General features: G+C 37.8%; 1 protein-coding gene across 1 annotated transcript in view; it reads right to left on the bottom strand.

The window, feature by feature from the left end:
• CNOT6 (CCR4-NOT transcription complex subunit 6) overlaps nucleotides 1–24,541 on the bottom strand; it is an 84,883-nt gene that overhangs the window by 32,013 nt on the left and 28,329 nt on the right. Inside the window, exons 3-4 of the mRNA XM_004456631.5 lie at nucleotides 16,771–16,884; nucleotides 452–638 (exon numbers count right to left, since the gene is read on the bottom strand). Coding sequence (XP_004456688.2) covers nucleotides 452–638; nucleotides 16,771–16,884 — 301 coding nt within the window. The remainder of the gene's footprint in view (nucleotides 1–451; nucleotides 639–16,770; nucleotides 16,885–24,541) is intronic.

Genomic DNA, 24,541 nt, shown 5'->3' on the forward strand with positions numbered 1-24,541 from the left:
TTAGAGGTTCTTTCAAGTCCAGGCTTGAATACTATTATGCATACTAGCCCTGGGATGGCAAAAGATTTCAGCAATTTGGCAGTGGTTTTTACTGGACTATATATTAAGGATCAAAAGATAATCCTAGGATTTAATGGAGGAAAAGCACCAAACTGACGAGTAGTAGCTGTCAGAGATGTGTGTGCATATCGTTTATCCCTACTCTGTCCAAAAGTTTTGGTTCCAGAATAAAGTACATTACACAAAACATACCAATATAACAAATTCCAGACAATGAATCTATTTGACTTTTCATTTGTTCGTTAACATGAAACCTTTCCAAAAATCTTAAAGGATATAGTTCTGTTTACTTTTGTTCGAATACCAGCAAATTCATGGCGTTTCATAACAAAATTAATATTTATTTTGTTTTAGGGGATATATAGTTATATATTAAGTTGAATTTGCATACCTGAGTGATACCATGTTTCCGAGTTCTGCCGGTAAACTACGGATTTTATTAGAAGACAGGTCCAGATATACCAGATTATGAAGTTTGGCAATGTCTGAAGGAATGCGGGACAGGGAATTGTCACTCAGATGCAAAGCTGTTAAGTGAGTCAGTGACCACAATGATGAGCTTAAGGTTTTTACTTTTCCTGTAAGAGAAGAAAAAACAGGGGTAGAATTATATAATATTCTCCAACATTTTGTCTCTGGATTAAATAAGATTTAGATGTTTTGGTAAGCAACTTGAAATAATCTATCACCTCAGAAACTATGAGAATAGGTTATCCTTAACTGTTCTAAATAATTCACTGCTTTAAATAAGGTACAAACTTTCCAAATAGTAGATTTTTAAAAATCAAAGCAATATGTCAATGCTTACATTGCACTTTTATTTTTAAGAGCACAATGGGAAAGAATTTATCCTTTAAAATGACCTCAAAGATGGCATCAAAAAAAGAGTACATGGTATGGGATACCAATGACAGGTGATATATGACTGACAGGGAGCTGTACAGAACATATGTCCAGGGTGCATGGTAATGTTTGGATATACTCATAGTGGCAACAATTAAAAACTACAGTAGGGGGGGTACTGGGTTCCTGGCCAGTGGTGCTCTGTCATGGTCCCTAGGGGAGCAGCGACAGTCTCCCAGGTACAGTGGTGGGGACCGGGAGGGAGTGAGGGTTCAACAGTGAGCCCCTGATACTAATGACTATGCTTGTGAGCTGATAAACCCAAAATAATAACAAGGCCTAGAGCAACTTTGTGCCTGGGAATTTCCTTCTGTCAGCCTTCATGTTACTCAAATGTGGCCAGTCTCAAAGCCAAACTCAGCATGTAAATGCAATGCCTTCCCCCCAGCGTGGGACATGACACCCGGGGATGAGCCTCCCTGGCAACGAGGGACCACTATCAACTACCAACTGATGATGCAACTGGAAAATGACCTTATACGGAAGGTTCAATGCGGATCAGCAGAATATCCATGTCTACATAAAATACCATGACTTTAAAATGCTGTTTGACCTAAAGTAAGGGGGAAATGGAAAGGAGAAATGAGTTTATATGGCTACGAGTTTCTAAAAAAGAGTCTGGAGGCTGGCAGAAGGTTTGCCCTCATGCACAACTGAGCAGAGTCAGAGAGACAGATAAAGCAGATACAACCCCCAGATATTGGTTCCTTTGAGGGCTAAAGAGACCCATGGGAGTTATGGTCATGGCCGATGGGGTTAACTACCAGGGCAGATGGCCCCTCTTTGGAAATGGTGTTTATGTGTGATGAATCTGGACTCAGATGGGATCTCCCTTCATAAGACTTTCATGCTAATGTGCTGGAGGTGCAGTTAATGTTGGGGTTTAAGATATATTTAGGGGATTTGAATCTCTGGACTGACAATGTGATAGCCAGATCCTGAGCCTCAACAGACTCCAGCACCTACAATCTGATTTATTGGACTTACCACACTCAGCTAAGATGGAGGTGAAGAAGGACAACCACCACACCATGGAGCCTAGAGTGATTACAACTGAAAATGGGAGGATTGCATCCAGCATCCAGGTGGAATCTGAGCCTCCTCTTGACATAAAGGTGCAATGGACACAACCAAACCAGTGTCCACATAGAAGAGGTGGCATTGGATTGGGAAAAGTGGACATAATGGACAAAGGGTATGGGGAAAGGCAGGAAGAGATGAGAGGTGGAGGCGTCTTCGGGACATGGAGCTGCCCTGGATGGTGCTTCAGAGGTAATCACCGGACATTGTAAATCCTCACAGGGCCTACATGATGGAATAGAGGAGAGTATGGGCCATGATGTGAACCAATGTATATGAGGTGCAGAGGTGCCCAAAGATGTACTTACCAAATCCAATGGATGTGTCAGGATGATGGGAACGAGTGTTGTTGGGGGGGGGGGAGAGGGGGGGTGGGGGGGTGGGGTTGAATGGGACCTCACATATATATTTTTAATGTAATATTATTACAAAGTCAATAAAAAAAAATTAAAAAAAAAAAAAAAAGAGTACAAATAATTTACAGTAGTGATAAATCCAAATTCTGAACATGAGTCATTTAAACTTAAGTGGAAAAGTCAAACTCCAATATAGCTGTTCATAACCACACTTCAGAAAAGAAGAATTTGGTCTAAAATCAAAAAGGACCCAAGTGATAATTCCATCAAGAACCACATAATCAAACAAAATGTGTGTTGTGTAAGTACAAGTAAAAATTCTTGTCCAGAACCATGTAGATATTAAGTCATAGCTATGTAATCACATTAGTAGAGACCCAGGATTCAGACTAAGAACAAAATGATACTATCTTTCCACACCACTTTAAATCTGCATTTTAGCACTGCCACAGTTTGGCGAGATGGCCAATGGTTTCTATGGTCCTTCCAAGCATGCTTCCCATAATTCTTGTAACTGTCCAGTTTTACCTAGTTTCAGAGCAAAAGAAAAAAGCAGAAGTAATGGGAATATACCAGTCTTAAAAAACTGATTTTCTTATTGGCAAAAAAATCAATCTTGAAACTTCTACTTCCAATCAAGATGAATTAACAGGAACTAGATTTACCATTCTGTCTGAAACTATAAAATCATACAAAAATATATAAATCAACAATTTTCAGTAACTGAACACCAAGTAAGAGAGTGATGATATCTGAGAGATGAGAAACAAGCAGGGGGGCAACAGGGCAGAGGGGTAGTGTTCCACAATTGTTCAGTTTACTTCTGGACAGTGTTTGGAGAAGGAAGAGAAGATAGGGGGATCTCCCATGAGTTCATGAGACAGAGCAAAGTGTTTAGGGAAGTCAAAATGGCTAGAATTTGCAAGGCAGAGTACCAGAGAGGAGAGAGATGAATGGACATAAAACTCTGGAGATATACATACTATACCACCCAATTTTTCAACCGACTACTGATAAGAACATGTATGTAAAAAACTGCCTCAGGCGAGGGAAAAATTACTCAATCCAAAACAAGGCAGAAAAAAAAGGGGGGGGGGGAGTAACTAAAAGCAAATGGGATTAATAGAAAACAAATGGCAAAAGAGTGGATTTAAATCCAACCATAGGAATAATCATGTTAATTATGAATGGTACAGAGATTGTCAGTTTAAAAAAAATAAACAAGACCCAATTACATGCTTCCTATGTACTTCATATATAAAACAAATAGGTTAAAAGTATGTAAACTATGCAAAAAATAATCAAAAGAAAGCTGGAGTCATTATAGTAATATTGGACAAAGTATTTTTCACATCAAAATTACCAGGGATAAAGAAAGTCATTTCATAAATACAAAGGGGTCAATTTATCAAGAGGAATAAACAATTTGAAATGTTTATGTAACTAATACAAAAGCATCAAGATACTTGAGTGAAAGTGATGGAATGGCAAGGAAAAATAGACAAACCCAGAATCATAGTGAGAGATTCCAAACTCCCTTCTCTCAAATGACAGAACATGTAGAAAGAAAATCAGAAAGGATATTAAAGAACGAGAACAACACTATCAACAAACCTGGACCTGACATTTAAAGAATACGCTACCCAAGAACAGAGTAAACATTCTTTTCAAATACACACAAAATACTTAGCATGACAAGCCATATGATGGGCCATAAAACAAAGTCTCAACACTTTTAAATGAAGTTAAAAGGACTCAAGCAATAAAAAGTACACTTTCATATCAAAGCTGTGCTATAATTAAGTTAGAAATCATAAAGATATCTGGAAAATCCCCTGATTATTTAAAAACTAGTAACTCACCTCTCTATAACTCATGGGTCAAAGAAGCAATAGAACAGGAAATTTAGAAAATATATTGAACTGAAAGAAAACGAGAATATAACACAGCAAAATGTGCAGGATGCAGGTAAAACAGAAATTAGAAGGACATTCATAATACTAATTACCTATACTAGCATAGAAATAAGGTCTCAAATCAATCTCAGGTTTTATCTTAAACTAGAAAAGAATAAATTAAAACCAAGGTAAGCAGAAGAAAGGAGGTAAACCTTAGAGCAGAGATCAATGAAACAGAAAAAAGAAAAAACAATTAAATCAAGGAAGCAAAAACTAGTTTATTGAGGAGAATAAAATGACAAATCTACGAAGACTGATTAGGAGAAAAAGAGAAAAGATACAAATTATCAATATCTAGGATAAAAGATGAAATCACTACACAGTCTAAAGATATTAAATAGATCATTAATAGGGTCATTAAAAAATAGTTCACATATATTTATAGCAGCTTCATATTTAACTGCTAGAAATAAATGTTCTTCAACAAGGAAATGGATACACTGTAGATGCTACTCAGAATGAGAAAAAAAACTTCATACAAAAACAACACGTATGAAATGCAAAAGCTTGCCTACCATATAATTTCATATACTGACATTCTTGCAAAGACATAACTACATTCACAGAAAAAAGATCAGAGGTTGTGTGTGTGGAGTTTGCTAAAGTCACCAAGGATTATTTGGGGGCAAAAGAATCACTGTATGTATTTACTTTAGCAGTGGCTACACAAGGGTATGTTTTGTCAAAACTTGTAGAACTGGGAAGCAGCTGTGGCTCAAGCAATTGCACTCCCGTTTACCATATGGAAGATCCAAATTTGATCCTGGGACCTCCTGGCAACAAAAAAAAAGGCAGCCCAGACATGAGTGGAGAGGCTCAAGCCGCTGCACAGCAAAGCAATGCACCAAAAAGACAATGACACAACCAGATTAAAAAAAAAACTGTAGAACTATACACTAAAAAGGGGTACTTTTAATGCAGGTAAATACCTTAATGAATAAATTACAAAAAGATAAAGGAATATTATGACTAACTATATGCCAATAAATTCAACAATCTAGATGAAATGGACAAATTCTTAGAAAACTCACTCAAAAAGAGATAACTTTAAGTGATCAATATATATTACAGAAAGTGAATTTGTACTTAAAAACCTTCCCACAAAGAAATTCAGAATCAGATGAGTTCATTATTACCATTATTATCATTTCAAGGCAACCATGTATACATTGACCCATAAAATGAAACATAAGATTAACATTCTTCACTTTTTCCATGCCACTCAAAACAAAATTTTGTCATCATCAAAAGGTTATAGCATTTCCAAAGAAGATATACAAAGAGTCGGTAAGCACATGGAAATAGGCTCAAGATCATTAGCCAACAGGGAAATGCAAATCAAAACCACAATGAATTACCACTTGACAACCACTAGAATGGCTATAATAAAAAAGACAGATAATACTGAAACCTAAAAGAATAATTCTCTTAAAAATCCTAATAAGCAGACATTACAGTGTGTTTAGCAACACTCCTATGCTATGGTGAGTCCAGTATATATGTAATAGTCACGATATCTCTGAATCACTCACTGGCTCTACCTTAGGTAAGTTTTCACACATAGCAGGTTTTAAATGTTATGTTTTGTTTTTTAGTTAAATGGGACAATGGAAGTAAAACAGAAAAAGGATCAAACTTAGACCAATGTTAGTATGCAATAAACAAACCAATGAACCCAACTGAGGACACCTGAGATACAAAATAGCAACAACAATAAAGAGAGAAGCAAGGGAAGGGTGAGGGAAAGGAACTGAGATTTACTGATCAACTAACGAAATATCAGGTACTGAGCAAATTGCCTGTGTACTTTTTACTTACCCCAGCATTTTAGCAGCCTCCAACTCTCTGCCCAGGAGAGATATGCACAAAACCACTGAATTGTAGAGGTAAAAGAGACCCTAAAATAATGTAGACAAAAGCCCTCATTTTAAAGGTAAGAAAGACTCAAAAAGACTAAGATCAAAGGTCATACATCTAGTGGGAGGCACTTGGTTATGTTGATATCAACAACAGAAAATAAATTCTAAGCTCAACAATTAATCTGGCATCTGGGAGACATTAAGCCCCAAAACAGGTATAAAACTAATATCAATAGTCTAATTTCTACTTATCTTCTCACTCTCCCCATATCCCATAAAGAAAATATGTAGAAAAAGAATTACATGTAAAGTGAATTATTTTGACATGTCTACTCTGTATACACTAGTTTTAAGTTTTCACCCTTGAGAAAAGGGGCTGCAGTTGTTACTAAACTAGTGGCATACCAGTACTCTGGTTGTTGCAAATACACTAAACTGTAGTTATTAAACAGAAATCTTGCTTTGAGTTCAAACAGTGAGTTCAAGGTTATGATTTCATGTGCATTTATAGTAAGAAGGGTAATAATAACATTATGAAAAGCCTCATATTAAGAGATGTCATCCAATATAAACATATAGAACTGAAATTCTATTTGACATGTAGCAGGTCTCACCTTAGGATAAGGTGTGCCTTGCCTTAGATTCACACGTCAAAGCTCATCTGGAGGACTGATGGAGTTGATAAAGCAGTTTACTTGCATGACAACCTGAAGTCACCTGGGGAAAGACCTCACCAGGAGGATGGAGTCAGGCCCCCAAACAGCATCCTCAAAAATATCATCCAGTTTTGAAGATGGGATGGTACATTTTTGAGACAAAAGCCAGAGAATGTGCCAAACCTGAACATACAGCTGCTTATTTTTCATTTCCACTCAGAAGTCTGAAAGATGGGCTCACACTCCAAATGTCCAACATCAATTCTCAGTGATCATCTACCCAAGCCTATTTATTTCAGTGTTCCTTTCATGTCTTAATGAATGATATCAACATTAATCTAGTTCCAAGAACCATCTCTGACACCTTTCTCTTCTGCCCCATTCTCTGCAAGTCCCTGTCTTTTTGTTACCACACCTTTCTTGCCCAGCACTTTTGCTTGTGTTGTTTCTTCTGTCCTGAAAACTGTCAAACCTCCTTTCCAGCAAGATTTTGGCCATTTTCTCAAATCTATCAGGCCATATCCAATGGAGTAACTCCTGCTACTGCAAACTCCCTTAGGGCACCAATGGGTCAAGGCAAAGCCTCTGCTGCAGTTCTACATAGCTTCTTTGTGCCTGTTCAGGTTCTGAATCAATAACCAATTAAATCAGTAACAGTGAGTGAGTATATCACATAACTTCTCTTTATTCCTCCAGATCTACAACTCTACTTCTCCAAACCGCTGGGCCAAGAGAGGTCACCATAAGAGAAGGCAAGGACTTTAGCACCATGAGATTTCTGAGGTTGCTCAAAAGCCTCTCGACATGTGAGGTATTGTTTTTTAAAGTTCAGCATCCTACTCTGAAGTGAGCTAATGGGAAGAGTTGGTCTTTGGAGGATCCCCACTGCTTTGCTGTTGCTACTTTCTTGGTGTGATCCGTCTCCCAACCCTCCTGGAAGCATTTAAAAGCAGAAGTGCTATGAACCTCTTTTATAGGATCCACACAGTATTAGTGCTTTGATCATAGTGAATCACAATGATTATTCTTTAAGAGTGACTTCAATAATTGTCAATCAAAACATATTTGTTTGCATCTTAAATTTAATTTGCAATTAAGTAAATACTGACTCATATGAAACATTCAAGTAAACCACAGTTGGGTGAAAACTACTTCTCACCTAATTCTAAAGCCTGTAATTATATTATTGGGCCTTCTGTGTCAACATCTACAACATTGCTGACAAGTTTTAATTGACACATTTCTGTAGACAATAAACCAGGATTTCTATAACTGCATGGGTAGTGGGGTAATGTACATTTGCATGCCAGTGACAGAAAAGTATTTTCCTACGCCATGTGGTCTTGAGCAGATCAGATTTCCTTCCAGCATACTGCACTGCATTTAGCTTTTAAATGTGGGGGCACAGTGTTCTCACATTGACAGCACATGTAATAGGAAGACAGCCAATGTCCAGATGGAGAAAGCATAAGGGGATGAAGAAATAACAAGACTGGAAAGAGAAAGAGCACTGGGAGGTCTTCTGCCACAGAAGCAGGTCTATAGCTAAAAGTGACCCAAGAAGTATTTCCTATAGATCTGGCCTTGAGGTTTGTTTTTTGTTTTTTTTTTTTAAAGATTTATTTTTTGTTTATTTCTCCCCTCTCCACCCCCCCAAGTTGCTGTCTGTGTGCATTCGCTGTGTGTTCTTCTGTGACCGCTTCTATCCTTATCAGCGGCACGGGAATCTGTGTCTCTTTCTGTTGAGTCATCTTGCTGTGTCAGCTCTCCATGTATGCGGTGCCATTCCTGGGCAGGCTGCACTTTCTTTCGCGCTGGGTAGCTCTCCTTACAGGGCGCACTCCTTGTGAGTGGGGCTCCCCTACGTGGGGGCACCCGTGTGGCTGGGCAGTCCTTGTGCGCATCAGCACTGCGCATGGGCCAGCTCCACACGGGTCAAGGAGGCCCCGGGTTTGAACCGCGGACCTCCCATGTGGTAGATGGACGACCTAACCACTGGGCCAAGTCTGCTTCCCTAAGGTTTTCTATATAATCTTCTGGCCTGGCATCCTCTCTGAACCATGCCTGGGGTGTGGGAGTAAGAGGGATTTCCTTAATCTCTAACAGGTAAATAGGAGACTATGGAGCAGGTTCCTGGGCAAGAAATTCACCTCCTTTCCTTCCCCATTACGGATGGGAGAGAACAAAAATTCTGGTTCAAAACACTCTCATCTCCAAAGCATACATATCGGAAGAAGTTTACTATGGTCACAAAAGCAGTAAACTGAGAAACAAACAAGATTGAATCCTAGACAGAAATTTGTCACAACCATCAAACCCTGTCTCATTTCTAGGACTTGGGCTCTTAAACCATAAAATTTTGTCCACCAACAGAGGAACGGATAAACAAAATATGATATATCCAGATGGTGGAATATTATTCAGCCATAAAAAGGACCAAAGTACTCATACAGGCTACAATATGGATTAAGTTTGAAAATATGACACAAGTGAAAGAAGCCAGACAAAAAAGACAAATTGTATGATTCCATTTCAATGAAATGTCCAGGAAAGGCAGATCAATAAGAGTAGATTAATGGTTGCTTAAAAGTGGGAGATGGGGGGAAATGGAGAATGACTGCTAATGGAAATAAGTCTTGCTTTGGGGGTGATAAAATTGTTCCAGAATTAATTGTGGCAATGACTACCCAACTATGAATATAATAAAAACCAGTGAATTACATACTTTAAATGAGTTACTTATATCTGGGTGATAAATGGGTAAATTCTAATTCTCAACAGAACTGTTAGAAATAAAAAAAGGTTATAGCATAACAGAACAAAATTAACAGAGAAAGCAATTGTTTTCATTTACGTAATAATAAAGTAGAAAAATAATGGAATAAAAGACCTTGTTATAATAAGTTCCAAAAAGTAAAATACTTACTGGAATAATCTAGTAAGAAGTGGATTAGAATGAAGGATACAAAAGATATGAAAAAAAATAGAAAGACATGATAAATCATGCTAATTTATAAACTAATATGATCACAATAAAGATGTTAACTAGATAAATTAAGTCTAAATTTATTTTTCTTAAAAAAAAAAAAAGGAATAACCAGGTATCATGTCAAAATTACAAATGTATATACCATTTTATCTATAGGTATACTAGCAACACATGTAAAATAACCTACAAGGTTATTCACTGCAGCACTCTGTCACAGACTGACCACCAATAGGTGCCACTAAATAAATAAATTACAGGACACATAATAGAAATACTGTGGAGCCTTGAAAGTATAAGGTAGTTCTCTACATATATATTTAGAAATTTCTCCAAGATACAATGTTAAGTGAAAAAGGTATGGCGCATAAGTCTATATGTAATACACTATCTTTCATATTAAAAATAAAAGGTGTGGAATAAGAGATTTGTACTTGTTTATATGCATAGAAAACTCCCAGAAGGATGCATAAGAAACTAATAACTGTGTGTATGCATGTATTTGTACACACTGGGAGGTGGAATGGGGAGATGAGAAGATTCACCGTATACTTTTATATTCTCATGTGTCCACTCTTCCTGAAATGCCTTTAACCCCACTTTCCCCTAGCTAATTAACATCAACTCACCAGTAGCTATTCTAGGATGCTTACCCTGATCCCTCCCAGCAGGCTGCTTAGAGTTCTCAAAGGAAAGATAATAGTTCAAGTATACATTTTATATTTATCACAAGGTTCTATAATTACTTTCCAGTTTGAAGTTTCCTCCTACAGCCTGTAAGATTCCCTAAATTTTTAATGTTCCCATCACCTAACATATCAGAAGTTTCAGAATAAATGGAAGAATTATTCACATGAGTGGTTCCCAATGAATAAGCAATGATTTCAGAAATGCCATTTAGCAACTGCTGCTTCAACTTGGATTTCCTTCCTTACCTGTTTACCTGTCCCAGAACTTCTATAAACCAAACAACAGGATTCTTTAGGAGATAAGCAGCTACACAGGCTGATAACATAATGAAAGCTACTTCACTCTGGAGTTACATTTACCACCACTGCCAAAAGGAGCTACATATAATTCTAAAAAACAAACAAACAAAAATCCCAGAAGACATACAAAGGGTTTGAGGGAAATGGCCTATCACCCTTTGTGGAAAAACAGCAACTCTGAATTGAGGTAACTTTCTCACTAAACTCAAGCCTTCAGAATTATATCACAAAGTAGACCAAAGCTAACGTGTGGCCTGAATCAAAAATCATTTACTACTACCAAGGAATTCAGACCCAAGTCTCTTATGTCCTGCAAACCTCCTGAATTGTGGCTCTGGTCAGTACATTTTTCTCTGCCCTACATTGCCATTTTAAGTGTCTGGAACAAGTACAGTTGCTCTGGGCTGCAGAAGTACCTCAAAAGCAAGTAACCAGAGGCTAGCCCAATACAATGAACAAAAACAAAAGTGGCATGTGAGTTCTTTGATATCTTCGGGTTCTTTAGGTACAATAAAAAATTAGTACACACCTGGATTTCAGCTTCTGTAACAGCAGAATTGTTTATTACTGACCAGCCATCCTGCTAGGGAGCATAAACCAGATAAGCTCCGGGTGGAATAGGGAGGGGAAACCAATAAAAACAGCAAAGATATGAGTGAAAGGAAACACAGAGAGGTAGAGCAGGACACTTCACATCACCTTTTGAATAAACTGCCACTGTGATGTGATATGCAATCACAGGCAGTAGCTAAGAGGCAAAGAACAGAAGCTGAGGCTGTGAGGCTGAGAAGTTGCGCAGAGCTCTGAGCAGTATTACAGAACTGGGAAGACAAGATGGAAGTTCAGGAACCACCAAGGAGGAAGACACATTAAACCACCAAGATTTCAGTCAGAATCTACAAATGGTAACAAGGAATAAAGGCAAACCAGCACTCAAGCCAGCCCTCACAACAAATGAACAAGTTTGAGTTATATGAATCTTCAATTGGATTAAGGCCATCTGTCCCATCACAAGTGACTGGACACACAGAAGTAAATTCACTCCTAAGGAAAAGACTACCATCTAGACCATCAAATTATTTCTATCATTTTATATACAATTTCCAGCATTCAATAAAAATATGAAGACCAGACCAAAGGACTGAACGCCAGAAGGAGAATGAACAAGAAAGAACCCCCAGGAGATTCAAATACTACGGTATCACACTCAGCCTTTAAAATAACTATGATATATTTATACTTTGAGTCAAGATACAGTATCAGGGACTAGATCTATCTTCCCAACAAAAACTACTAAGAAATGAGATAAAATATGTGATAAAACGATTTTCAGACACTCTACAATAAGGCAGCACAGGAGAGTGATTACTGATAGACTGGAAACAGACAAGGTGAGCCCTTACAACTATTCCACTATTTCAGCTTACTACCTTGACAATTTCCAGACCGCAACATAATGACAGGGGACTCTGGCAGAGCCTGGTAGTTTCACAAGTCAAGGAGAAGATGGGAGTTCAGAGAGGCCGAGGTGGCTAGAAGTCATAGGACAGAGTACCAAGGAGGAAAGAGCTACAAAGATAGTTCTGAAGATCAAGAATTCTATACCTATGAAAATTTTTTAAAAACGAAGGCAGGGAAATGGATGTGGCTCAATCGATTGGGTTCCCGTCTACCATATGGGAGGCCCAGATTCGCGTCCCGGGGCCTCCTTGTGAAGGCAGGCTCGCCAGTGCCAGAGAGGTGACGGCCTGCACCCACGGAGAGCTGGCGCAGCAAGATGACACAACAAAGGGAGACAAGCAGGCAAAGAAGAATGGACAGAGAGAGCAGACAGCAAACAAGCAGGGGGTGGGGAGAGAAGTAAATAAAATAAATCATAAAAAAAAAAGGCAAACACCCATCCAGATAACCTGAAAAATTATCACCAGCAGATCTTCATTACAAGAAACATTAAAAGAAGTCCTATAGTCAGAAGGAAAATAACCTATACACAAAGGAATGGTAAACAAAAACATTTTTCCTATTGCCTGTTTAAAAGAAAAAACAACAAGGTTTGCGAGAATTATAACATATGTACGGGTAAAACATATGCCAACAATAGAACAAAGGCCAGGAAAGAAGAAATAGAAGTATACTATTATAAGATTCTTGTATAGGAAGTGGTATAAAGTTAAAAATTTATTCTCTAAACCCTAAAGCAACCACTACTTACACAAAAAGGTATAGCTATTTAGCCAATAAAGGAGATAAAATGGAATAAAAATATACTCAGCTAATTTAAAAGAAGGGGAGAAAAGAGGAAAAAGCAACAAAGAAGAGAGGAAATAAACAGAAAATAAATTTTAAGACAGTAGATTTAAACACAACCATAACAATAATTACATTAAATGTAAATGTTTCTAATGGAACTAAAAAGAGGAAAAACCAACAACAGGTTTCCACTCCAATGGAAACATTAGTTCTGGGAGCAGGTTTCCCAATTCAGTAACCAGGTGAGTTTGAAATGTCCATTGTAAGCCTGAAAGGGTGGAACACTGTAGGACCCAGGAACTCTAAACTTATGGGCCAGGATTCCAGGAGACAAACCATGGAACAAGTAATGGAATTATAACTGAGCAGGACAGGAATAAAACAGATGAAGGAAAGAGAAAGCCCAGATGAAAAATGAAAGAGAAAAGAACCAGAAAGCCTCAGAAATCAAGTTCCAATAGGCGGTGGACTTGGCCTAGTGGTTAGGGCATCCGCCTACCACATGGGAGGTCCGCGGTTCAAGCCCTGGGCATCCTTGACCCGTGTGGAGCTGGCCCGTGCGCAGTGCTGATGCGCGCAAGGAGTGCCCTACCATGCAGGGGTGTCCCCTGTGTAGTGGAGCCCCACGCGCAAGGAGTACACCCCATAAGGAGAGCCGCCCAGCGCGAAAGAAAGTGCAGCCTGCCCAGGAATGGTGCCGCAGACACAACAAGATGACGCAACAAAAAGAAACAGATTCCTGTGCCGCTGACAACAGAAATGGACAAAAAAGACGCAGCAAATAGACACAGACCAGACAACCGGGGTGGGGAGGGAAGGGGAGAGAAATAAATAAATAAATAAATCTTTAAAAAAAAAAAAAAGTTCCAGTAGCTGTGAACAACAGAAGAGGGAGGTCTGGAGTTTGAAAAACTATACTGAATCAAACCCTTCTAAAAGTTCAGAAAAACTAAATTCAAATAAAAATGAGCAAAAATGAGGTAAAATTCCACAAAAGTTATTGTGTAAAAAGATGTTATTAAAAGAAAAAAAGAGCATGAGCATGAGAATAACTCTCTACAGACAACAAAAGCATATCACAAACAAGACTACAAATCAAAACTATTGCCTACTTTTTGAAAATGAGCTAAAAGATATTAAGAAATGATAGAAACAATAAAAGAACATAAATCAAATGTAGAAAAATTCAGGAAAGAAAAGCTAAACTATAAGGAACTTAATCATGAATAACCACAAAACACTGCTTTCAGAAAAATAGGAGAGAAGTTTTAAACTCAAAAATTCAAAAAGGATCTGAAATGTACCAAGTATGTAATAAAGAGAAGACCCCTCTGGTGAATAAAACCAAAGCAAGGGATCAGAACACATACTAATAATTATAATTAAAGAAAATTTTCCTGAAATTAAAAAAATACATATATAGTCAGACTATGAATTGAAATCACACACCATGTAACTAAGAATAGTTATATATTATAGGAAAACCAACATCAAATTCATTCTTATAAAACTATTGATTTGAAGGGGGAAAAAATCCTTTGGGCAACGTAGGCAAAAAGAACAAGTGGCTTTAAGGGAGTGAAAACTAGACTGTCATGAGACTTACAGCAAAGCTTTATGCTAGACCTAAGTACCTACAATATGTATATACATAATTTTGAATGGAGTAATATATTTAAGATTCTTAAGGAAAGAATGTGAGCCAAGAATTTTACAGGCAGCAAAAGTGGCTTGCAAATACAAAGGGCACAAACTGTTATCAACATGCAAAAAACTGAGGGAATATTGTTCCCATGAGCCCTTCCTGAGGAATAATCTAGAGAACAAGTTTCAGACAACCAAAATGACTACAGACATACAAACTGGTGGTGGACATTTAATACAGAGTTACTTACAAAACTAAGTCTAAATGTGGGTTAAATGGGAAAGCTGATGGCACATAATGGCTACACACCAACAATGTAGACAGGTACAACTATTTTAAAGGAGGGTGGGGAAGGAGGAGGGGAGGAAAAAGGCATAGTATGCAACAAATTTGTACCTGCTCCCAGTAATTATACTGGTGATGGTATTTATTAGCATTGCTGTTCTGAAACTGTTATGTGTGGAATATGGGATAAAGCAAATGAGGAAGTTCGGGACAATCTGATTCTATCATCCCACGTCCCTTGAGAACCAGGGCACAGCATTAAGGAAGTGACAGATACAATTAGAGAAAAGTTAACTAAAACACTTGTATTAGTTTCCTAGGGCTGTCTGAATTTGAACCAAATTGAAAGTATGTTTTCATGATTTTTTAAATCACAGGATTCATGTACATATACACATGCATGAAATAAGTGTCCTCACATGAAATGAATTCAGCCCAGAGAATTTATAAACGTAGGAGCTATATGACATGGACTGATTAAGAAAATAAAGTGACATTCTTGTTGGTGGCTGATAATTGAAACCGGGTCCAGTTATATCATACTATTCAACCAATAGTTTGTCCTCCATGAGGGTAACAGGTTAAAATATCAGTAACTGTTAATAACTGTAACTTCAGAGGACTCTTTCCCTCTTTCTCCCTATCTTGCATCCAGAATTTCTCCTTGAAGTTCAAAGTAAGCAGAACACTGACTCAAAAGTACCAAGAAGCTTCTAACATAAGGTAGAGGAAGGGGGAAGGAGAAGTGAATCCCCTTAGCTTCAGAAATATAATCTCATTGACCTAAGCTTCTAGCTTATCCAGAGGACTTAAGAAAGGGGAAACTTCCCTACTTGTAATTCAAAAAATGTTAATACAGGCATAAAAAAAGGACAGAAAACCACAATTGAACACCAATCCTGCAGAAATTAAAAGGAAAAGTGAGAGTGAGGAATGCCTGTGCTTTGACGGTAACTAGTAAATGAGAGAGCATATATCTCTTTGGACTCCTCTGACACAGAAAGTAAAATATGACAGGAAAAGAGAAAGAGAGAAATTTCACTTTACTTTACTTAACTGTACTCTTCTTAGTTAAGGCCAGCACTCTAGAAATTGGCAGAGGTTAACAGGAGAGATCCATGTGGGTACATACCTCCACTATGGCTGCAAAGGAGAAGTTGTGAGCTGGCAAAGGAGGAGTGCTATTATCATTACTCGTTTTCTGTTTTCTATACAGTACTTTTTTTTTCCTGTACAGTACTTTTACATATAAATTTGGCAGTCATATTTGGTCTATTATTTATACTGTATACCCCCTTCTTCTTCTCACTCTCTAATATATCATAGTTTCATAAGGATAGGGACTGCATTTTTATTCAGAAAATAAAGAGAAACAAATCTACCCCACACCTTCACTAGAACAGGGCTTTTTCTCTCCTACTGGAAATTTGATAATGTAAAAGCTCAACTCTACTTAATCAAAGAATTAAATATCAGAACAAATCTTTGAGCACTAGGCTTTTCACGCTATTTTCATTTAATTCTTGATATTATTATCACCATTTTAAAAGAAGACAGTTATGCTAACAGAATAAGCAAGAATGAGTTTTGAACTTTGATTCAAACTATATTCTTTCTAATAAACCTTCCTATTTAACATTTGTAAAACATAATCATTACTTCTTTTCTGAACTGGAATTTTAAAACTTAATTTTCTACCATATCTTAATTTCTATACCATAAACTCATGCTTCCATGTCTTACCACTTATTTCAAGCTCTGCCCAATGTGATTTCTTTCCATTTGCTGCTTCCTCAGAGGACATAATTGTGTACATCCTCCGAGGGTCAGGGGGCTCGTATTTTTCTTTGGGCATGCCTGTTGAATTAAGAAAAAAAAAAAACAAACCAATCAGTATTCTTAGGAATCAAATAACAACTTCTTAAGAAGCAGACGCCAAAACTATGGACTCTCAATGCCATTTCCCACTAAAAAGAGGTAGGATTCCTTGGAGAAATGGATGTTTATAGGTCCGGGACAGAAAAGATACAAAATAAGTCTGGGGAGCTAATAAAAGTGTTGTGACTATGACAGACATAGGAGTGAACTTGAAAGAACTCGTAACGGCCAAAAGGAAGACAATTTGAACATCATAAGAATGACTACAGATGAGTCATTAGGAAGTACATGAATTCATAATTGTAATAAAAAAATAAAAATCTGGTCACCTAAAAATTGAAAATTAAAGGGAAAGATTCAAGCTTTTACCCGTCTTTCTGGCAGAAACTAGGTGAGAAAATGTGTTTTTTAATAGAATTTCAGCTAATAAATGTAGAAGGAATTATATACTTAGAAAATCAGAGTTTTGCAACTCCAAATGAAATAATGGACCTAGGCAATGATCATCAGAGATTAATAAAACCATTAGGTGAAAATAATCAATTTAAAAATTTTAAATGGCTAGATTAGGCTATACATAACACCCGAACCCAATGATCAATTCATCACTAGAACAATCAGATGTTACATGCCTCCCGACGAGACATGACAAGAAGTACAAAATACTACCAAAGTTCTTGTGTGCCCCCACCAAAAAAAAACAAGAAAAAAGGATTGAGCCTGAATCAAATCAGGCCTCTGATCTGGTACAGTTTATAAAAAATAAGGGGATAGAGAAGCATGTTAAAAATAACATTGCAAACACCAGGCAGCAGGTGGGATTTGACCTCCAGGTTATAGTTTGCCAAATCCTGACTAGAACTCTGGTAGGAGAGACAAAATATTAACAAAAAGTAAAAGTAAAACCAGTCAGTACAATGCCAAAAGAATGCACAGATTCTATAACAGAGTTAAAGAAAAAGGAGAAATCAATGGCTAGACTATAAAAACTAAGATTCTTTAAGACTTTACTTTCTAAGGGAAGGAAATAATAATGCAGGCTAATCTTTTAATAAAGCATCTTTTATTTATAAGTATTCATGCATCATCAATTAACAAATTCACATGAACAAATAAAGGATGCCTAATTAAAATAAATAAATAACACCACAAGACACAGCCAGCCAGGTAAAGAATATGGAAAGCTCTATATGAAAAACGACCCAGTTTCTTCAACAAATTAATGAAACAGGGCAAAAAGGAGAGTGAAAGGGAACTGCTATTAGATAGGCTTAAGAGGCACAGCAATTGAATGCAATGTGTAGACCTTGTTCCTGATTTGAACAAATCAATCATAAAAAGACATTTTTGAGAATCAAGAAAGTCTGAACATGGATTAAATATTAGATATTAATCTAAAAAGTGCTGTTCATTTTGTTTGTACTTACGATTTTTTTTTTAAGAAGTCCTTATTCATTTTAGCTGCATATTGAAATATTTAGGTGAAATCCCTTGCCCTGCTTTCATCTGACCTTATTTGTTGGGATAAACCATAATCCATGTTCAATCTAACTCTCCACCTAGACCGTACACCCACACAGCTAAACATAGCTGAAGAAAAACCTATAGACTCTCAATGCTGCCCAAAATAATATTGTAAATTCCTAGTTTATCCCCTTCTCCCAGATGACCTCTCTCCACAAACCTCTAACACCTCCCTCTCTTATTTCCCTCTCAGCTGATGACCTTACTTCTATCTCCTCAGTACAATAGGAAACAATCAGAACTGGCCTTTCTACAAACTCCCAGACACATCCAGCTATGCTCTCTTTTACTATGGACACACGACCTGCCCTCTTAGGTATTAATCCACCTATGCACCTAATCCCACCCCATCATCTTGCCTGTTCAAAGACATTACTCCAGCAACTCTTTCTCTCCTACATCAATTTTTCCCTCCGTACTGGATCTTTACTCTCAGAATGCATCCACTGTTATTATTTCCCCTATTAAAAAAAAAAAAGGTCTTGACTGATTTTCCCCTCTAGCTACCGCTCTTTTTCCTCATTCTCTTTACAGAAAAAAGGAAAAAACCCTCAAGAGTTTTACATACTCTCGGTAACCTATTCTTCTCCTCCCAGTCTAAATCCATTCCAATGAATAAGTACATTTAATGTATCACCAAAAATCTTAGTCAAGAAAAATGACAGTGACATCCACATCACTATATCCAATGATATTCATATGATCAGCATCTGATGTAAATGATCGTTCCCTCTTAGGAACACTTACTTTACTTGGCTTCTAGGATACCTTTCTCTTGGTTTTCCTCCTGTCTCTCTAGATTCAGTTTTCCATTAGTTCTTCCTGCAGAGCTGGAATCAGCTCCATTTTATGAATAGAAAACTGAGGCTTTGAGAGGCTATGTAATTTGCCCAGTGTCAGAAGCTTAGAAAGAAGCAGAGTCAAGGTTTGAATATAAACTTGATTAAAAGTCAAAGTTACTTTCATTACATTATGCTGCCTCCCTACCGATGAAAAGAAGAGCTGCATTTCAAGCATAGAAATGGGCTCTGAATATTTAATTTATATCATAGTCAAAGGACAGAAGTTAATAATCCTAAAAAATCATCCTAAAGCTGCTTAAAATAAGAATATCAACAGTGAAACTAATCATATGCACAAGAACGAACCTACCCAAAACAAGTTTTGTTAAATATTACTGACTTTTATATGTTAAAGTCCTCAGTACAGAAATGCAATTGCGAAGATTTCAGACTGACATAAAATGCCTAATACGGAGAGCTATACAGTAAAGAATTGTTCATTCTGTCTAGAAGACAATCTGGCGAAACAAGTGGCCTTTCTGAATGTCTTGAATACATCAGCATTAGCATAAAAAATATCAAATGCCATGTAAGTCTACCAGAACTTGATGACAACATCCTTTTTTTAAAAAAGATTTAATTTATCCCCTCCCCACCCGCCCCACCCCCGTTATCTGCTCTCTGTGTCCATTCACTGTGTGTTCTTCTGTGTCTGCTTGCATTCTTGGTGGCACCGGGACTCTGTCTCTTTGTTGTGTCGTCTTGCTGTGTCAGCTCTCCTTGTATGTGGTGCCACTCCTGGGCAGGCTGTGCTTCTTTTGTGTGGGGCAGCTCAATGCGGGGCACACTCCTTGCATGTGGGGCTCCCTACGTGGGGAGCCCCCATACAGGGGCATGGCATGGCATGGCACTCCTTGCACACGGCAGTACTGCGTGGGGGGGGCCAGCTCACCACATGGGCCAGGAGACCCTGGGTTTGAACCCTGGACCTCCCATTTGACAGGCGGCCACTCTATCAGTTGAGCCATGTCCACTTCACAATGGCAATATCCTTTAATATCCCTTAAGAAATCTCGTAAGACCACCCAAATGCCATTATTCTGACCAGCTTCTACTCACGAACCTACCTGCTGATCTTCATAGAACTATGTAATAGGAAATTTCCCCAACCACCTGAAATTAGTATTTTGGTCCTATTTATCATGTGACTTCTCAGTGAAAGCTCAGGAGTCTGACTAACCAATATCATGTGAGTTAAGCTGGTGTGAATTAATGTCTAGGGTTTGATCACAGCTGGGTGAAATGACAGAAGTGTTACTAAACTAAAGAATTTGAACAGGCCTTGGACCCTGTCTTGGTCATTCCATGAAAGAATCAGGATTTCTGCCTAGGCAGCCAACTACTCCCTTTCTTGTTTTATAATGTAAGATAGGTTGTTTTAAATTAAGGAGACAACTCACTCTTAATTCCAAAGCAACGAAGAGGTACTTTCTCTTTCTCAAATCCCTGAGATTGGGAGTAAGGCAATTAAAAAAAGAAGAAAGCAAAAGTATAAAAGAAATGGTAGCAAACTGAGCAGTCAAATTCCTGAGGAGCAGCAGAAGGAGAACATCTGCCAACTGAGCAACCCTATCCATTTTTCTGGGAGTCTGGCAAAACATAGCACTGAAGACTAGGCAGAGAAAAGGATATTAGGAATAGCCTACAATTTAGGACATTTTCCAAGGCTTTGATCAACAAGCAGTTCTTGATCTCTTAAAAACACAGCATGTCACTGTAGACTGCTATCAAAAAGAAATAAAAGGCTTCCAAAAATGACTTGAAAACTTTCCAGAAGAATTACAAAAGACTATTTTTAAAAAACAGCAGGTATTTAGCACCTGACTAGTCAATCTCCTACTTAACCAATCCAGTGCCAGATATCACTACTGGCAGCATAAAACCCAGCCCTGACGCAGCCTTGGAGTAATGGTTTTTCATCATCTTAGAATAATTATTTTACTTGAAGAAACAGAGGACATTACTAACCATAGTTATTTAAAAGAATGTTTACATATTTAAATACTTTATGGAAATGGTTTAAAGGTTGTTAACAACAAACCAACTATGACCATCTTGGGAAAGTTAGTGACAAAAAGCAGAATTACAATCCATAGCACAATGAATTAAAGGACTATTCTGGAGCATTTAAACTAGGGGTGGCCTAACTGCATACCATAAACTTCGGAAAACTACCATCTAGAGGCAGGGAAACCTTCAGGAATCCACGCAGTCTCAACCTCACACTTCCAGAAACAAGGTGTGTGTATGTTTGGTGAGGCAAGAAGGTAGGGGCAGGACTCAAAGGCAGGGGTGAGAGACTTATCAGAATGTAAAGTAAAAGAGAACAGAAATAAGACAAGCACAACTAAAGAAAGAAACTGGATCAAAGATACTCACAAAGATCCAAGAGTTCCCTACTAAAACCCCCAGGGTAGTTCTTAACCAGGGGCACACGGATCCCCAAAGGGTCTGTGGAAAGATTTCAGGAGTTCTGTGAGCTTGAAATGAAAAAAAAATCAACTTATTATCTTTACTTTCTCTGGTCCAACACTAGTTGAGTGCCATAAAACAATCTGCTGCTACATTCTGAGAAGGGTTCCTTGGTTTTCACCTGACTGGCAAAGTGGAACAAAATAGGTTAAGAACCCCTGCTAAACTAAATCTGTTTTAACCCTCCTCTGGCAAGGAGGGAAGTAGAAATAGTTGCCTGCCATCAAAGATTTGAAGGAAAGGGGATAACAGCCTCTGGCTGATTCTTGTCAGGAATTAAACTCCTGCTCAACCAAAATTGGAAACAAACAGCTTTCTCCCCATAGGAAAAAGATATGAAATTACAAAATTACAAAAACCAGAGCTAAAATTCACCAATCACAATTGCCCATAGCCAACAGGTGTGCCACAACTTTGCCTCTCCCTCACCCCCACAAGCACAAGAAAAACCATCTACACATAGCCTTCAAAACAATCTCAGGAGAAAACAGATGCCAAAAGAATCCACCCACATTATATGTGGAAAAAGAGCAAGCTAACAGAGGAGCCAATGTAACATGAGTAAATTTAACACACACCCAGCATAATAATTATATAAAACAACTACTACAGAGAGCCCATGAAGAATGCATTTTGGGGGAAAAATACTACAGAAACAGAAAAAAAATCACAACCAAGTGCTTCTTGTGTGTGGAGATATTCAGATAATATGAAGTCCCTACATATAAAGAAGTCAAGTATGGGACAAGTTGAGATAAAAAAATAAATAAAAAAAAAATGACTGCAGAGCTAATGAGGAGAAAATGAGTATTCTTAAAATGAAATGTAAGAATTTCTAAAACAAGGTTGAGGCAAAAAGGCAAGTTAGAAGAGACTATATATACGATTCCCACTAATACAAAAGACAAAACGGGCAAAACAGATTTTTAGAGAAACACTTTTGTGGTACAACAAAAGAAAAGCAAAGAAATGATAAGCATGATATCCAAGCCAGTGAATACCTCTATCAGCAGTAGAGATTTTAAAGATATTAGTGTCCAATTTTGTAGCTACATGGTAAATACACAGGTGTTTCATTTTATTATTATTCACCAGTGTACTTCTGTATTTGTAATATATTTTGCAAAAATATATTTTAAATTTAAAAATTGAGGAACAAAACCATTACAAAAGTGATAAAAATGGGTTATGGAGGTTGGACAATGAAGGTTCACTCTATGTAAAACCTATGTCTCTGTAAAGGAAAGGAATGGAAAACCATTACCCAAAGACATACTATATTTCCTTCTAAAATGCAAATTTTTACATTTTATGTCTCTGAAGTAGGGATGCATCTTACAATCGTGTTTCATCAAGTCTGCAGATTTTCCTCTTTCTGGTATATAAAATAATGATGCATTTTACTATCAATGACACCTTGGATAAAAAATCATGATGGATAAAATTTTCCTAAAATAAAGGAAGAACAGAACCTACAGATCAAAACAGGCTAAGTACCTAATAAAGAAAACAGCAACATCATTGAAGTTCTCATTTACAACACCAAATGCTGGAATAATTCTGGGAACAAGAATTATTGCTTTAAAACTCTACAGAGTTCTAGTTCCATTAATGCTAGAAGTGCTTGAATTGGATTGATCCTCCTGCAAATGACAACTATAAATTCAAACAAAACTTAAAAACAACTATTTGAAGAGACTGAAGGGTCCTCCCTTAAGAGGAAGAAACTAGAGAGGATTTGATCCTTGAAAGAAGGGAACTGCAGTGGGTAAGATCCTCATCCATATGGCAAATCCCTCAAAGACCATCCTCAAAGAGGTATGTGGCAGCTAGAATTCAAGCAGAAAGTTGCTCTCTGATTTGAGGTATCAAAGATGAAGCTCAGTGCTGCTAGAACAGCTGGAAACTGAGGAGAAATCCAGGAAAGACGGACAATGTCCTAAATTCTGCACAGAAAGTTCTCTCAAATCCTTGGATGACCCCTTAATTGCACATGCATGGAAGAGACTCCAAGATGTTCTGTGGAAAGCAAAAGTTAGAAAGCTGAAATAGTTGAGCAGAGATTTCTCCTGATGCCCAAATGCATGGAGTTTACAAAGCTAGAGGGCTTGGTAAACATCTTTGGGCTTTCCTTTGGAAACTTAAAAGGGCAGGATATTACGTCTTTATCAGCACTGGGACTAAGATTTGCTGCAAGACTAAGGTCAACCTATCAGTAATTTTAACTGCCTACTGGAACAAAAATCACTCTCCAGAGGACAACATAATCTTGAGTTTCTACAATATCATCCACAATGTCCATTATTCAAATGATGACCCACAGAAACAATAAATGGCCATAAAATGACCCAGATGTTGGAGTTAAAAGAATTTTAAAGCAACTACTAAAATTTGTTGAATGGTTTAATGAAAAGATTATAATGAGTGAACAGATGAGGCATCTCAGTACAAAACAGAAACTTTTAAAAAAGAATTTCTAGAACCAAAAATTACAATATCAAAGGAAAACCTGGGGAAGTGGATGTGGCTCAAGTGATAAGGCCTCTGCCTACCATATGGGAGGACCCAGGTTCGAACTCTGGGGCCTCCTGGCAAAAAGAAGAGAAAGCATGCCTGCACAGTGAGTCAGTACGCGCATGGCGAGCTGCATGCCCACACTGTGAGCCAAGTGCCCACACTGTGAGCCAAGTGCCCATGTGGTAAGCCGAGTGTCCACCTGAGTGCCCACGTGCGTGCCCACACAGTGAGCCAGTGCTGGCACGATAAGCCGAGTGCCTGCATGAGTGCCTGCATGGTGA

This window comes from Dasypus novemcinctus, chromosome 2, assembly GCF_030445035.2.
Source record: "Dasypus novemcinctus isolate mDasNov1 chromosome 2, mDasNov1.1.hap2, whole genome shotgun sequence".
NCBI lineage: Eukaryota > Metazoa > Chordata > Mammalia > Cingulata > Dasypodidae > Dasypus > Dasypus novemcinctus.